The sequence below is a fragment of the Varroa jacobsoni genome, unplaced genomic scaffold, assembly GCF_002532875.2.
Source record: "Varroa jacobsoni isolate VJ856 unplaced genomic scaffold, vjacob_1.0 scaffold_164, whole genome shotgun sequence".
NCBI lineage: Eukaryota > Metazoa > Arthropoda > Arachnida > Mesostigmata > Varroidae > Varroa > Varroa jacobsoni.
This window is the reverse complement of record NW_019213066.1, coordinates 9,642-25,711: the sequence shown is the minus strand read 5'-3', so window position 1 is coordinate 25,711 and position 16,070 is coordinate 9,642. Positions and strand designations below refer to the sequence as shown.

General features: G+C 40.3%; 4 protein-coding genes and 1 long non-coding RNA gene across 10 annotated transcripts in view; 3 read left to right on the top strand and 2 right to left on the bottom strand.

Annotated features, from left to right (window-relative positions):
- Window positions 1-93: 93 nt before the first annotated feature.
- LOC111270693 (uncharacterized) lies at window positions 94-3,021 on the top strand. Its single transcript, XM_086972571.1, has 4 exons — window positions 94-251; window positions 784-984; window positions 1,246-1,462; window positions 2,639-3,021. Exons 1-4 carry the CDS (start codon window positions 224-226, stop codon window positions 2,880-2,882), a joined length of 690 nt encoding a protein of 229 aa, XP_086828697.1. The 5' UTR covers window positions 94-223; the 3' UTR covers window positions 2,883-3,021.
- Window positions 2,730-4,862, bottom strand: LOC111270690 (uncharacterized). The gene is made up of 2 exons (XR_002686413.2): window positions 4,728-4,862; window positions 2,730-4,008 (listed from the first exon to the last, which is right to left on the bottom strand). It is a non-coding gene; the product is annotated as an uncharacterized LOC111270690 (long non-coding RNA).
- Window positions 4,005-8,068, top strand: LOC111270659 (uncharacterized). Of its 3 annotated transcripts, none has more exons than XM_086972559.1 (5): window positions 4,005-5,561; window positions 6,056-6,252; window positions 6,736-6,846; window positions 7,166-7,336; window positions 7,728-8,068. In XM_086972559.1, the coding sequence occupies exons 1-5, from the start codon at window positions 5,417-5,419 to the stop codon at window positions 8,001-8,003; spliced, it is 900 nt and encodes a 299-aa protein (XP_086828685.1). In that variant the 5' UTR covers window positions 4,005-5,416; the 3' UTR covers window positions 8,004-8,068. The 3 variants fall into 3 exon arrangements, with proteins under 3 accessions (XP_086828685.1, XP_022706748.1, XP_086828688.1); XM_022851013.2 differs by having other exon boundaries at window positions 6,035-6,252; XM_086972562.1 differs by lacking the exon at window positions 6,736-6,846 and having other exon boundaries at window positions 6,035-6,252.
- Window positions 6,976-11,763, bottom strand: LOC111270678 (uncharacterized). Of its 2 annotated transcripts, XM_022851028.2 has the most exons (3): window positions 11,432-11,763; window positions 8,075-8,259; window positions 6,976-7,347 (listed from the first exon to the last, which is right to left on the bottom strand). In XM_022851028.2, the coding sequence occupies exons 1-3, from the start codon at window positions 11,744-11,746 to the stop codon at window positions 7,332-7,334; spliced, it is 516 nt and encodes a 171-aa protein (XP_022706763.1). In that variant the 5' UTR covers window positions 11,747-11,763; the 3' UTR covers window positions 6,976-7,331. The 2 variants fall into 2 exon arrangements, 1 of the variants encoding a protein (XP_022706763.1); XR_015315024.1 differs by lacking the exons at window positions 8,075-8,259; window positions 11,432-11,763 and adding an exon at window positions 7,698-7,830.
- Window positions 11,764-13,947: 2,184 nt separating this feature from the next.
- The window catches only part of LOC111270698 (transmembrane protein 222), a 9,761-nt gene continuing 7,638 nt past the window's right edge, over window positions 13,948-16,070 (top strand). For 2 of the 3 annotated variants that reach the window (XR_002686424.2, XM_022851073.2), the window contains exons 1-2: window positions 13,948-14,786; window positions 15,156-15,558. Coding sequence is in view for 2 of the 3 variants with exons in the window: in XM_022851073.2 (XP_022706808.1) it covers window positions 15,494-15,558 (65 nt within the window). In the remaining variant the exon portion in view is untranslated. The remainder of the gene's footprint in view (window positions 14,787-15,155; window positions 15,559-16,070) is intronic. The other variant, XM_022851080.2, reaches the window with a different exon arrangement.

Genomic DNA, 16,070 nt, shown 5'->3' with positions numbered 1-16,070 from the left:
GAGCACCTCTCAGATGCTGTAAGAGTTCTTTGAGAGGGGGTACTTCTACGCGGCTTTCGTGCGAAGGATCATCCAACTGACATGGCGCTATAATTGTTGGAGTTGCGAGAGGCTCACAAACCAAGCCGAGCATGACGTATATATATATAGGAGCTCTTCGTACTTTCTGCAAAACTTCACAAGAAAAAAGCCACTTGCAGCAGCAGCAGCAGCAGTAGCAGCCATGTTCGTTTGGAGCGCAATCACACTCGGTTAGTCTTCACCGCACTTCATTTCACTCATTGCTAGATACAATAGGTCCTCATTCTAAATAACGATACTCGTTCCTCGGATCTGATTAGCCTATCCGCCCACGCTACCTAGTGTGAGTCCGTATCTAAATGACTGAAGCAAAATACTGATTTGACAGAAACAAGACCCGATTCAATCCGATGTAGAAATTCAATTTTTAGTAGGTTAATATTAAACGTACGTACGCGGAACGTTGTTGAAGTGAACAATTCATTCGTTAGCGACCTGTTATGATCTACATGAGTGCTATTGCTTTTACTGATGAACAGGGGAACGTGCGTAGTTTAATAAGCTAAGTTTCTCTGTACTAAGCGGTTACAAGTATCATTAAGCCTGACGCGATTATGAAAGCAGTGTCAGATGTGAGCTTAGGAGATATAATGCTTGATCCAAATATCTTGCTAGGAACATTTGTAGGAATAAGTAGATGGCAGTTAGACTCGTCCGTGGTAAAACCATACTGCTGTTTGATAAAAAATTGATTTCGATCAGGTCTAGTCGCTCAACTGGCACAGGCAGCCTCGGTGCCATGCGATCCCAAAGTGTTGGACGAGGCCTCGACACACATCATCTTCCTGTCTAGTAACATAGATTTTCCGATAACGAGCGAAGGCCTTACCGAGTCATGTCCTAAAAGCTTCAGTGCACTTCAGACCGCTAACGATTACGTGGACAACTGCGTCGGAGGTCTCGGTCAGTATTGGATACGATTTTCAGCATAATCGCTATTCTGCGCTCGCACTTCCGCATTGTATCTCCAAATGACAAATCAAATGAATCGTTTTAGTATTGATTAGACCTGTTCTTGCCGACGTGATGATGAGTTCGGTCACAAACCGCTCTACTCGCAGGCATCCATATATGATCTGACGTATCGATTGCGATGATGCCAGTTGTACTTATTGATGATAGATCTATCTTCTTCTTTCTGTGAATGTTTTTTTCACACAACAGCTAAAGGCATGCTAAAGCTCGTCTTCGAGGGCGCAAGCAAAGAAATAAACAGCAAGTGCGTCGAGGGTGCAAAAGAGCGTGAAGAATATCTGAATATGGCTGAGTGCATTATTCTGAAGGCCGGTAAACCTATTCAGGCTTGTAATGCTAAGGTGAATGCCATCTTTGAAGCAACTCTCGCCAAGCCCAAAAAGGACCGCATCCCGCTCAGCTGCTGGTATGCATTCATGTCGTCAACGCACAAAATAGAGTCATGCGCGAACAAAGTCGCTCGACAGGTGGGAAGTCTTTATCTGTCCGTTTGCCAAAAAAGGGCAATATTAGCTACTTATTGCTACCAGGAGCAAATCTATCTACAAAGACCCTTCAACTGTCGAGCGACTATTTTCAAACTGTCAAGAGATTTTTGTTCACTCGTGTGTGTCAGCGATATACAACACTTAATTAATTATAGCTAATCACTAATTATATTTTTATTTATTTATTTATTGTTGAGATACATAATTTTGCTAGGTTGCGTAGTAACTTTATTTCGAATTCTAGGTTAACTCGATTGCAGCAACGAAAGGAGATCAGTAGTAGATTTCGTGCCTTTCGGCGATAAATATAGTATAGCTTATGCTAACAGTGGCTCTGTGTTAAATTAGAAATCATCATACAGTTTGAGCTGGCAAACATGACCAGGTTTGCCTCGGTATGATATAACAGTGTATTTGATTAGTTCTTTTGCTTGGGTCACCCTCAATGTGGTTTTGGCAGCTCCTTTGCCGAGTTTGCTTTCTCAGATACCGAAATAACCATACAGAAGTAGCCACAAAACAGATCACAGTTTTCCCTGGAATCAAATGTACGTTGACACAGTCGAAAAGATAGGCCTGTATATGTAACATCAGAAGACAACCCAGCCTACGGCAAAATAACCCGTTCGATACAATTCCATATGTGTAACTTCCCTTCGGCCAATATCGATGTTTCCGCAAAGGCTAAATTGACTAGATGGTAACCTTTTAGCTATGACACATTTAAAAATATCACCAACAACTGCTGCCACCGTGTCGGCTGAGTGGCTGATCGAACTTAGCTGGCTCTTAACTTAGTTTTGTTTCCTAGATACTTCCCTAACCTTACTACTAAAATGGTGGTGCCATTTAAAGTGCATTTACTGTGAAAATATATAGCCGTTCATTTTTCGACGGAGATGATCATATCCCTAATGGCAAATTAGCGTACGTCGCTTGCGGAGGTAATAAGGCCATCGCCGTAGCGCTGTGCCATACGAAATAGCTTATAATAAGGATAAAATGCTGTGCGATAGTGTAAGTGGATTGCGGAAAAACACTTGTATATAAGTGTTTTTTTTTATGACTAATTTTTTTGCCCTTTCGTTTGTCAGTTACATGAATGAACTTTACGAATGTGTCCAAAACGCGTCATCGATCTGTGGTAAGGACGCCGAGGTTCTCACCAAGAATATTATTGACAACTACGCTGGTGAGCTCACGGACTCCGTGTGTGCAGCCTGGCGCCCAGGAAGTAATAAATGCAACGCTCTGCCAAAAATCAAGCCCGTTTCGAAGCCGACCTATCAAACTTTCGTGCCATCTTTAGTTGAAGTCCTCTCTTCCCTCTCGAATTAAGTGCGGCCTATAGACGTCACTACAGTGCGCCCTGGGCGATACATTTCCACAGGACAATCAGACTGTCGATCTTACTTATGTATCACTTGCCATTGTTCATGCGATTTCCGTAAATAAAAAAAAGTATGCACGCTTCATATATGTGGAATTTTTATTCTGCACTATGTCGATATCGTTCATTGAAAAATATCAGTGAAATTGTGAGTAATCCTTCGAACGAATGTTCGTGTCAACAGGTAAAGGTAAGCCACTAGGACAAGCAGCGAGAGCTGTAGGTAGGTTGAACAGATGTTTATAGGTTGAAACAATTTTCGACCGTATTGCACCAGTAGCGTTCATGGATGGTATAACGGACGATAAATAATAAGTCTGTATAAACATCGAACGAAATCTTTTCTAATGTATATATAAAACACTGCTGATGTAAGAGAGCGATCCCAAAATATGAAGATACGATTTTCGTTCTGCCTTTCTGCGCACCAGATCAAAATAATGTGGGGTACTGATCTTATAAAATAAAATAACTACGTCGGCAAGACAACTGTTTTATCATTTCTATTTTTTTTTTTTGCTTTATAAAATACAAAACTATTTATTCTGCGGATTGGAGTGGACAGTGCTCACATTTGCAGTCGCTGTTTTCAATCGAAATTGCACGGAACTTGAGGCCGCATCAAGTACAACAGCTGCCGCCCACCTATCCTACAATTTTTCTTATGACGGCACCCTAAACAAATAGGAAGCTGTCCCTTTGGGGCGCCGATATCATGCTCAAGTTCGCATGGTAGTAAGTAATGTACTCGCATCAAAAATGCAACTTGCGCTCGTAGTTACTTACGCATTCGAAGGACAAAGTATTTACGATTATAAAGATATATTATTAGTTATCATGGATAATAAGTGAAACACAATCGGCCAGAACAAATTGTAAGCAAAGTCCTTAAATCACTGTGCGAGGGAATAAAAAATACCACTAATTCTTAAATATATTCGAGCCTGTATATATCTGTATCACCATTGACTTAAGTCAGTAATTCAAGTTACTAACTAAACCTTGGTTCCTTAACCTGCGGTATCGAAAAGTCCATCCAGCTTTTAGAGTCAACCACTGAAGCCTCGAACACGCCTAAAAACATAATCACCACCTTAGTAAGAATAACTTACCTGAAATTCCCCTAAAAACCAACACTTACTCCAATCCACAGGTACCTTCTAAGGCACATTTTTACTGCACAGAACCAATCGAATACTTTTAAAAAGTACTTACGAAATAATAAAAGATACATTTATCCAAAACAAAAAAAAAAAAGAGCAATGTTCGTCCCATAAAATCTCTTCTTTTAAAAATGAATCTTAGCATTTGGCTGTCCTGATGCTGACTGCTTGTCATATCAAGCGATCAGAGTTTTTCTCGACAGACGACAGCTTATCCGTTGCCAGCTACAATTTGTTAGTTAATTCCGGTCTACGATCCACGTCACGATGCCAGTGACCATTTAGAACTGTCGTTTGCTAAACAAATATTTCATCCCCTCCTTCCGCCTCAGAAAATAGCAAAAAGACCGCATCTCACCCGTAACAGATCAAGGAGACAGTAAGTGAAAACGAAAACTAAACAGGGCTTCTGCCTTAATCAGAGCGGCTACCCGTAACAACGGTAAAACAGTTCAGAATTTACGTAAGCATCGGTGTCTATACTCATTACTACGACATAGCGAAACCTACAGCGTAACGTTACACACGTTAGTTGAAAGAATGGTAATCAGATGGATAGACCTAGCGGTCCAGGAAAGATCTTTTAATACAAATCCATATTTAAAACTGTGAGTCAGCGTGGGGACTTACCTTCAAGTCAAAATGGTCGTACTTTAGCGGTGTTTTCCATGACTCGATTGACCCAGATTAAACTTCGCGTGTATCAGTACCCCATTTTCGCTAGGTTTGCATCGTTGGCGTTAATTTTGTTTCCTACAACGAACAACATTCATGCTGTCCATTTATAATAAGGCTCATCCCGTCAGCCCGTATCTAGGCAGTGGTCGGCGGACATCCGATATTGCAAGCGGTTTCGAACGCTTTTCGTGTTCAATAGTTTCAGGCCACAATCGGCGCGTCCATCCGTCAGAAATAACAACTGGTCAAAAGTGGAAGACCCCTGGGATCGTGGAACCGGAGCGCGGCTAGCTCACATAAAACGGCTTGAATGGCGAGGCAGAGTCGATGGTCCCCCGCAGAGTTCGTTCTCACCCGCTACCAAACCCAATAAAAGCAGGCACGTTTCTCAAGTAGCTCACAGAGTGTTTTTTTTTTTATCAATAATCTTCACACAGCACGATTATGTGAGACACACACACGCGTAAAACACATGAAAGATAAAATCTAAATGGGTAGTGAATACATCTTCAAAGTTTTCTATTAGCTGATATTTAGCAGTGCAGTGAACACAAGAGGATCTAACTATCAACCGTAATTGCAGTATTTTTGAAAGAGAATTATTAGAAAATAGAACAAGAACTTCAGTCGGCTCAACCTAGATGCGATTCGGCGAAACTATTTACGGTGTAATGAGGCACTTCGTTCAACCTGTGCTGCCGTCTGTAGTAGCATTATTTGCTCCGTTCATTGTGGCTGCTCCGGAACCACGTGATGACGCTCACTTCCAGGATAACGCATCAAATCGTAAGCATTAAGGAAGCGTAAAGCGAAATTAAATTTACTAATCATATCTAAATACAAGCTTATCTTATCGTCGCCACAAATGTCGCAGATATAACACGATAAAAACAAACATATATCGATCAATTTTAGTTTCATCATACCTATCTGCATGCATTTTCCGATTATCGTTATCTATCACTGACGGCAAAATTTATATATTTTTCGCGTATTTGCTGCTCATCCTCTACTCTAACGAGCCAGTGGAAGCGTATTCGAAACAGAGACGTTCTAACTAAATAACCTGCTAAAAATTTCGTAAACGATCCCAATACACGCTTTCTGCATTTGTACCAAAAAAAAAAATAGAACACATTTTAAGAAATGATCACTAAACGATATCGCCGTCATTTGTCAATCTTTTGGCGAAGCTCGAGCAAGTTTCCGGCAATCCCGTAACGGGTCCCTGTATGTGGCTGTGTATTAAAAAAAAACAGATCCATCAAAATCTGATGCAGACGCCGCTGAACGAACCGCTTTAGAGGCGCGTGTGAGCGTTCTACTGCGAGACAAACTTCAGGCTTTTGGCTGTATCATGCGGACATCGGATCTCGAGAATGACATTCCTGTACTGGATCCATTAAAGGTCAAACCGAAAAATATTACGCCAGCCTTCGGGCCAGATGTATTCGACGTTCGATTTTCCAACATGAAGGTAAACCGGTAATGTATATACATTATTATATATATTAGGCTTCTCTGTAGATTAGCGGTAAATATGTACGTACGTATAAAATCTTGTATATTATACCTAAAAGGTCGCATCTATTAGTTAGCATAAGCGAATTATCGCGCGCATATTTCAGTAGTTTGTAGTATGAAAATGAGAGACACCTGTGAAGGGTACAGTGGTGTAGCGCTTCGGGATTAGAATGCTATAAAAAATCATCGACCAGCACCAAATAGTAGAAGAAGGAGTAGGGTTAAATTAAGCTAACTGGCCGACTATTCTGTGTGAATCTATATCAATTGCTAGTTATTTTGTTTTACATTGCAAAGTGTGTCCTGTATCTTTTCCTTATATCAAAGATCGTTTCTGAATTTAAATTGTTTTACACGAATAGACACGAATGCGTGTTTGTGGCGGTCTGTTGAGAACACTACGGAAATGTTATTTCGGCTTTCAATGTGGCTTCAGTTCGAGGGATTATCGGACTTTATATTGAATCAAGTGTCATCCGACTTTCGCGACTTTCGCATTAAGATCTCAGTGCTAATTCCCCGCGTCACGACGAACCTAAATTACAATGTAAGCAATAAAGCAAACCATAAAAGACAATAGTAAACAGTATTGCAAACGTAGTATGACATCGTTGACAATACCACAGATCAGGGACGCGAACAGAGAGAGATACGATCGAAAGGAAAAAAGCAGTCGTAAAACGCTCCGTTAGCATATATGGTTTAATCGTTATAAGAAACAATTGTTGTAATGATGGTTTATTAATGATGATATCTGGTTCAAGTCCCGCCAACGTTACGTGACCTCATAATCGGTGTGAACAACACTTAAGTAGACATTTATTTCTGTCAACCATCTATGTTCGATTCTGCTGGGTTGTATATAGGTAACAGGCAGCCTGTACGACTTATTCCGTGTAGCGGGTGCAGGTGAGGCCCGAATCGAATACACTGATGTCTTTATGAGAACCGTCTTGTATCTGGATATCATCGACAACAAACTTCAACTAGCGTTCGCGGATCAGCCTTATGTCGATTTCTCGTCAGCCCAGGTTAAGGTATAGTAAAGCTAGAACAATAAAAGGTATAGAAAAACTGAATCTAGCAGCAGAAAGTAAAAACAGATAGTCAAGGTAAAATGGAAGGCTTCGGACAATACGTACGATTAGAAAGAGTTCTTTGGGCAACATATAGACTTATCTTCTATCCATTAATTTATAACCTTTACGATACTCAATCTGTAAAAACAGGTATATCCTAAATAAGAATAAGGAATCGTCCAATATCTAAGTGAGCAAATAGAAGATTGATTTTTGCGCGGATTTTTCTTTGACTAAGATGCCATCTCCCTACCCCCCGTCCGCCCCGTCGTTACAGACATTAGGTATACTCTCAAGACATTTGCCAAGCCGAACTAACCTGCTGCTCGTTGCATGAAATGTTCACTAGGTAAACGGCAGCAACGGGCCCAGTTCGAACCGACACTTCAACGATCTGTCTCATCAAGTAGCCCCCATTGTATTTTGGGTGTTCGCTGAAGACGTCGCATCCGCGCTCGAACCCCACCTAGAATTCTACTTGAACGCTCAATTAGCCAGAATATCTCTACCACCGCTAGCTTACGCTCTACGAGATCGAGTTCAGCCTCCTAAAGTACGAATGCCCAGACCTATGCCTTACAACTACGTATCGTCAATGTACTTCTACCCGCTCAGATTGTACTAACAACCGATTATTTATTACAGTTACTGAAATCTAGCCTTGTGTCAAGTATAACTAAATATGTAATAACTTACAATTGTTTACAAGTGTCGTTTGTATTAGCGATACCAGTAAAAAGCGCCCAGTCGCACGAATACGTCAGCACACTAGCAGAGGGAGCACGATAATGCGATAGTTCCTCGTTATTGACGATACACGACTTTGGAAACGGTGCGATAGACAATGGTGTTTCCACTGTGGCCTTTGAGGTAATCCCCATCTGATAAAAAAAAATTAAAAAAAAAAACAAAGCTCTGTCATTTTTGATAGTAACATAATAAACTCACTTCGAACCACACCCCGTTGTTTTGTTGGTGCAAAAATTCGGTCATTTTTTAGAAGCCGGTATCTATTTTCGGGATAATTCCGCTCGTGTGAACATCGGTCATTCAATTGCGTGAGCAATCGAGAACTCTTTTTCGAACGTCCATTGGCTTCAGACATCATGCGGACAAATCGATTCAACTGACTAGCACTTGACAGCGAACTTAGGCTGTGCTGTCACATGACAACGAAGATTTTTTCGAAGTACGGGTGTCAAGGATCATTGGCAAGCAACCAAATAGCCTGACATAATCGAGCAGAGGTCGCGCACATCAAGCGATTCCCAACCATATCATTATTGTTGCGGACAAACACGTTACCCGACACAGGTTGAATATAGGCGTGCAAAAACACAATTTCATCAGTTCGGCCTGCAATATATAATTTTCGCGCAACGCAAAGAGTAAATAGATATACGCACATATATATGTATGGATATAAAGTGAACAATAAATGCATTTTTTTATCGTCTCTCGCTGCGCAACTGCTGAAATTTATCAAAGTATCGTCAAGCAGAAGCCGTCGCTTGTCACTATAATGGTGACAAAAATGTTTCTAGCAAAAGTACTAGTTGTACCTGTACTTGCCGTGGCCGTGCGTCGAGACAGTCGGAATCAACAATGTTGAAAAAGGAAAAATTCAAGGTCTTGCAAAGTGGCTAATATTAGTGGAGGGAAATTTTTTTTTGATGTGCCTTCCATTAAAAATTGGATGCTAAATTTGACCAACTTAATTATTAATTAATTAGTAATAATTTTATTATGTAATATAGTTTTTATTGTTCAGTGCAGATATAGACGTAATAAACGATATCTAAGTAGGCAAAGGCGAAGCTAAAATACGAGTTTATGTCATTGCTGCCCGATCCATGGTTCATTACGGATAGATTTTTGTCGGATTATACAATAGTGTAATAATCGATTTTTTTAGAAAAATAAGTAAAAATAAAACTGTGGTAAAAGAGGATTAATGCGGTGCGATGTCAAATGAACGATAAATTGTCAATCGTTCCTTTAGTAGAACTTGTGGAAAGGAGAAAAAAGCTGACGTAACTCTTGCACACTCTATTTAATCTCTGCCTCAATAAAGCCTGACCTATGTGCTCAGCATTGTATATGTACGCCCCGTATCGCTGCAATACAAAAAGAATATATTGTTTTTATAATCTTGTTATCTGCAGGAACTGTGCAAGATGCCGTTCTCGTTGGGAACGGCGAGAGCCGCCCCTAGAAGAGCTGAACAGAACGTTTGATGAGAAGAGAGCAACGGATAAGGAAGTACTCCAAACGACGAGCTCCAACAATGGAGCAGTCTGAGAGCAACAATTTAGTGACATGGGGACGGAGTTCGAAACAAAAAAAGGACCAAGGTCCGCCTGAAGTAGACAACAACAATATTCTATATAGTCTACGTTTTAGTATCATTTACGGTGATTACGGTGATTCCTTTCATTATAAACGTTTTCTAATTTTTTTTAATTCAGAATTTGCTTTAAGTATATTACACCAGAAACTGTCTCGTGTTTCTCTAATTTACAGCATTGACGTGATACAAGAGGGTGTGTGCGGGAAGACCACAATGCGTGGTATGAACCCGTACATCTAAGTCACGTGTAGCAGAATACCACGAATTACCTCAAGCCATTAGTGCCTTAATATGGTAAATTATCTAACACTAATACTGCTTATACAAACAAATTATTTTTTTAGTAAGCAGGCAAAAGGGCCAATAATACGTACATGGCAAATTCTATCTGTACAAAAAACAGAATTATTATAGTCTTAAATATCGATGACATCAATATATATTAATAGTTGCATTCTTACCTAACGTTCCCCGGCTCTACATGATAGGGATTTCTAGATATGCTCCCTGCACTTGAAAAGTTCTAAATGCCCAGTTACCTTTCTGCTAATGGACGAGTGACTGAACACGTGTTAAGCTCGTTTTGCTTAGATTAGAAAATTTTAGTCTAACCTAGCTGGGTCTATGTGCTGGCAAAGACAGCATTTTCAACACTCCTCATTTGTTATAAATTCCGGTTAAAAATTGCGGAATCGACCTGGCTATGTATGACGATGAGGCTTATTTGGCTGAAGGTATTTCTTAAAGGTAGCTTATTAGATGAGCACTACGAGACTTATGTATACACTAAAGAATTAATCTGTGGCATGCCTCGGAAGCTTCGAAGGCCCGCCAGGTCCGCTGATGGGATTACCTCAGCGCGAACCCTGACTTACAAGTAATTTCTTTCTGCCATCTCTTTTCCATATTAATTACTATCATAATAACTCTTATCTCTTTTTGCGCTTCCAGTAGGCCTGTGAAAAAAGCATCCTGGAAACAACTTCCTTGGTCGTAAGAGCCTTACGTTAAGCTATACTGTGATCCTTAGGAATTGGTCTGGTGACCCTTTTATCCCGTTCTCCTATTGAAATAATCCAGACGCTTTTCATTCCAATTAAATCATCCTCCATTAATCAAACTTTTACCACACGGCATGTCGGTTACTACACGAAGAAAAACAGATCTCGGCTTTAGCATTGCTGATACAGACCCAAATAAATGTTGGCCCGTTTGCGTACGTATAATTGTAACCTTAGACAAGGCGTCGGTTGCCCGTCGAAACTTCAGTCAGCCCAGCTTTTCGCTTATGGAAGGTTGCTTTCACTTCAACATGCTGACCCCGTCTTACTTAAAAAAACAAACATATAAAATATTAAAATCGCTTGGAAAATTCGATTTTGTAATGCTTGAAAAAGCCCTTTCAATATTCAACAATTCCAACAGAAATTTCCCGAAATAGCCAAAATAATAAAGCAAGTTAATTTGCCAAACACGAGTAACAATATGTTTTTTGACAAAAGATTAACCCATCTCCCAAATGTCATGCACTATAAAAAGTTTGATAAGACCAATTATTACGTGGGTTATGACAGGAAAGTAGACGAACGCAAAGACTACTGTAGGCAGCTGTAGATGGACACAAAGAGGGCAATAGATAGAACAGTTTCTGGGGCGTGTACTAAAGTGTAACTCGTTTTACCGAGACTGTGTGGAATACTTACCAATGCGCCGACTGCGTAGCCCTTCATATAGCTTTCTTCTACCTGCCGACAACTCAGCGAAAGGACACCCAGACAGATATCGGATCGTGGTATTCTATAGATAGATAGACAGACAGACAGACTGGAACACAAACGGCGAGCTTCGTCACACCTGTCGACCCCTCGCCCTGTGTAGACGCTCTTGCTTGGCAATTCGACAACTCTCCTTCTCTCTATCCGACAAAGCTCTTCTGACTCAGGCATAGGGAGGCGCATATCGTCGTAATAACACATTCGTATTATATTAAGGCGCAACCCGCAAGCTCGGCCTCGCATTCTCTTCGGCGTTTTAGTTATTCTGTTTTTATACTGAAAACAAATGAAACCTGTTTGTCGGCCGGTCTAAGAAACTTCCCTCTTCTAGTAGCCCTTTCTCGTAAACACAATAGCTACGCGGCTGACTTTGGGACAACTATACAGGGAAATTCAGACTAGACAAAGCCGCGGGCTTCGCCCTGCGCCAGTCTTGCTATTGATTTAAAAAATTTACTCGTTTGAAGTTGTAGCCAGCCTATTGTATCTAATCTATACTATAAATAGCTCGTTACAATTGCAGTGCTTTACCTAGCCCGTTACGCTTTTGCAGTTATTTCAGTAGTTATCTACCCTGGTGGAATGGATGTCTCAATAATAAAGTCATTAATTTGTTGCAATTAATATATTAACGTACTGCATGTATAAGCTATGTAAAAAATATCGTAAATAAGCATCCATAGCGCGCCCAGCTGTGCAGGCGGCACCGCTTTAGAACTCAATAGAACCTAGACTTTGTCCTCTTCTACACTTATTCCCGTTTTCTCAATTTAATTAACCATCCTACCATTCGGAAAAAATATTCAGTCAAAGAATATAAAACAAATATATTGAGACAATTCATATTTTATCAACTATTTTGCAAATTAACCATTTAGGTTCATGTTTCCCAATGGAAAGGAAATTGCCATCGGGTAGAGCATATTCATTCAGTCAATTAATATTATTTATATGCATAGAATACAGTTCATATTTATGAATTATGAGCTACTTTAACACAAATCACCACTTTAACGCTACATCCCAAGAAAATGAAAAGTCTAATTCGACGTCGACTATATCCTGGCAAACATATGTACAATTTGGTTCTTCGACAAATTCTCAATGGCCGTCAAATAAATTTATTCACTCGCCTAAATCAATATTGCGCTTCCTGGAAAAACTTCCCCCGGAGAAAATGCACGTGTCGTACACAGGAAAATTTTCCGTTTGTGTAGAAACGAGAGGGCCACTTGAAAATTTTACTGTGCAATTTTAGGTCTGTTGCCTAAAGGCTGTTGTCCAAACTTTAATCGGATCTAGTTATTAGGTTTGGCACAGGTGTAAAGCGGCTTTTTCACCAGAAAAAAAAATAGGCGTTTAGCAAATTATAGCAATTTAGCTTTCGATCGCCCTTTTCCCATCTCTCAGCCCACTGAATTATTCCGTCGCGCCAGAAATTTTCAGGTCTGGTTTTGAATTCGTTCTACCATCTTTGAACGTGTTCCTTATTATCTCTACTGTATTCTTACAAATTTCATTTGCCAGGAATTGGAAACTACAGTGGAATCTGGAAAATATAGTGTGCAAAAGAACTTCCCAATCAGGCTCTTGTGTTAGACGGTCTGACATTAGAGAAAAGTGACTTTGCCTTAGTTGTCAGACATTTTTTTGTTAAATAGCCTCATTTAGGTGATACACCGCCACAGTCTACAGATCTCTGTTGACCGTCTGGATTTTCTCAAGCGTTTTTCAGTGCATAAAATCCTTCTAATCCTACAAAACGTAAATGTCTTTTTGGAATTCAGATTTAGTTTAACTTTAGATTTAAGCGTGTCTCTAGGAGCCACGCATTTTTTTCTCTGCTTCAAATTGCCGTACGAACACCAGTTTACGTCACGCATAATCATTCTGTGTGGAAATCCGTCATTTTGACTGCGCGCGTAGCTTGGCACCGGGCAAGATATTGAAAGTGTTTAAAGATAATAAGAAGCCGCATTATGTTATGTTCCTAACGCACTTCATAAGACAGCCAGGCTCCTTCCTTTCGACCAATTCCTACAAATTAAAAGAATTTGCAAATAAACACATGATTGCAGTCCATCAACTCCTACAATTCACGAGATGTTTGCCGGCCGTCTTCCAACTAGCCAATAGACCATTATTCAATTTGACAAATCCACTTTTAAGCACTATGTTTGAAACAAGCTGCAATAAGGATCAGGCGTTCCTTTCAACATATAGCGTAGATAATGTATGATCGGATAGGAGATCCGTACATACATTATCTATATCATCTCCTAGCTCCATATATATATATAACTTTCAGCTTCAATTAATATGAACGTTTGTGAAGGCGCAAGTGCTTCGCGGCGGAATACTCGGATCGCCTACGTGGGCGCATTAGCTAAACGGTGCGTTCATTCATCCGACTCGCGAGACAAGCTGAACAGAAACACAATGGTGCTAGTGACAATAACAACAAACAATTGAGGGCTGAACGGCTTCATCAGCTGCCACTAAAAAAGCAGCTGCGATTAGTTGCTTTGTTTCGCGACCTCCCGTTTTGTAGAAAGATAAATATAATAATAACAACAATACGAGTTACGCCAGTCTTTGACGTTTACGTGTGCAAGTTATCGATTATCCAACATTGGAGTAACAGTTTTGTACAGTATCAGCAGCGATATTAACGTGACCGTTGAAAAAACAAGCAAAGACTGTGTAAATAAAAGTAAATAGAACGTTAGGGGTAGGTTTCTCTTGAGTATAGTAAGAAGCAGAATAATCGCGACAACTGCAACGACTATAATATCTATATATTTAGAACGGCTAGCGTTTACGACGAGTTCAAAAAGCAACAGTTACAATTTTCGCTGCTGTCTTTTGTCCTTTACCGAGAACGAGATGATGGAGAATCGGAGCCGTGGGCAGAAAACAAAGCGACACCTGATCTGTTGCTGACAACGAGGTAATCCAAGAAGCAGTAATAATAAAAAGAAGCTTACTTTTAATACGTAACGTGAAGTAACAGATGATAAAGAACGTGTATTCCTTGGAAGAAACTGCCGCGGCAGAATGGTGCATCACTCAGCCGGTTATTAGCTTTCATCTCTGCTTTTATTCAACTTATGTCGAAGTGTTTGTCGTTTGATTTTGCTGTGGTAAAGTAGCAGTGGTACTGACTGTCACGAGTCTCCCTGGCAGCTGTCGATGATTGTGTAGCTGCTTCGCGCATCTCTACCGGTTCTTTCTATGGCCACTCCGTCGGAGTAGAAGACGTTTCGGAGAATACTGAAGACAGGTATTAAGCGAAAATAGACTGCACGCCACGTGATACAAGTGATTTCTGTTAAATCGTACAGTATACAAATATATATGTATTCGTGTAAGCTTTGTGTGTGCTAATAGTGTCCTTATTGATTATGGCGCTTCTTTCATACTCCTATAATATACTACAGCTTTTTTAAATCATTAACCATAAGTAAAGTAGACTTTGCTAGCTACATTTATTAGCAGCTTCCTCACCCAATTTCTTCCTGGGTAATGGTCTGATGATCTACGAGTAAGCCTACCATCATAGCAGAGATACGTTTCCCAAATAATCCCGTTAACGTAAGCAGAAAGAATCACAATGGGTTGTTAGCTAAGGCAGCATTTCGTTTTTGTGCAGAGAAACGTAGTTGCTGGACGCAATAAACATCAGGACAAAAGCATCGGTTTTCCGGAAGAAAACATCAGGGCACTCCTGTTAAAATGAAATGGGAGAATTCATGCAGCAGGTGATCTGAGCCGCCTATGTTTAATTCATCGTATTCCTCCAAAGGAAATCGTTTATTCGCCGTAAAATAGTGACTGAATATCTATGTATGTAGATATTCGTATGGCAACAAAAGTGGACATTGTCCAGTAAATAAACGTGGGAAAAACGGAAGATTGCGTACACGAACGAGTAACCCAGGAAGATTATCAGTCCGGTTTCGTAGACGGATCCGCCACCATCAAACAAAAATGGTTGATTTTAAAAGACATCGCTATCCGTATTGCGTAGTATGGACGTCCATACCTGGCCTCACGTAAGTTATCAAGATTTATTGTGATCATATGAAAAAAAAATATATTCATTGTACGAAGAGTTCATTACCTACATGTTTTCAGATCTACAGCTGCCTTTTGTCGGTCTTTTAAAGGAGATACTCCAGTTTAGCTGCCGACATCAATATTTTGCTTGATTGAGCCCTTTAAGGTCTAAATTCGTACAATACAAGATTGGCGTTGCACAAAGTTTGGGGCCAGCATCACGTGCATTCTTAACCCGCCTATATTATCTGATGAGGGCCGGCTGTGCGGTGATCTTGCGGTTTGCACTCGTAACGTCCAAGCAAGAGCATCGCGAATACACTTAAAGATGTGTAATCTCGAGCTGTATCCGCTGCATTATATATATATATATATAAAGGTGAAAAGAGCAGGGCGCGGCCACCAAGATTTGCTTGACAAAGTTTACCCAACCTCTAAGCTTGATTTCGTCACTTTCAATAGCTGAATTCCAGCATCCGAACGCTCGATCAGGCATCGATTGCCATAA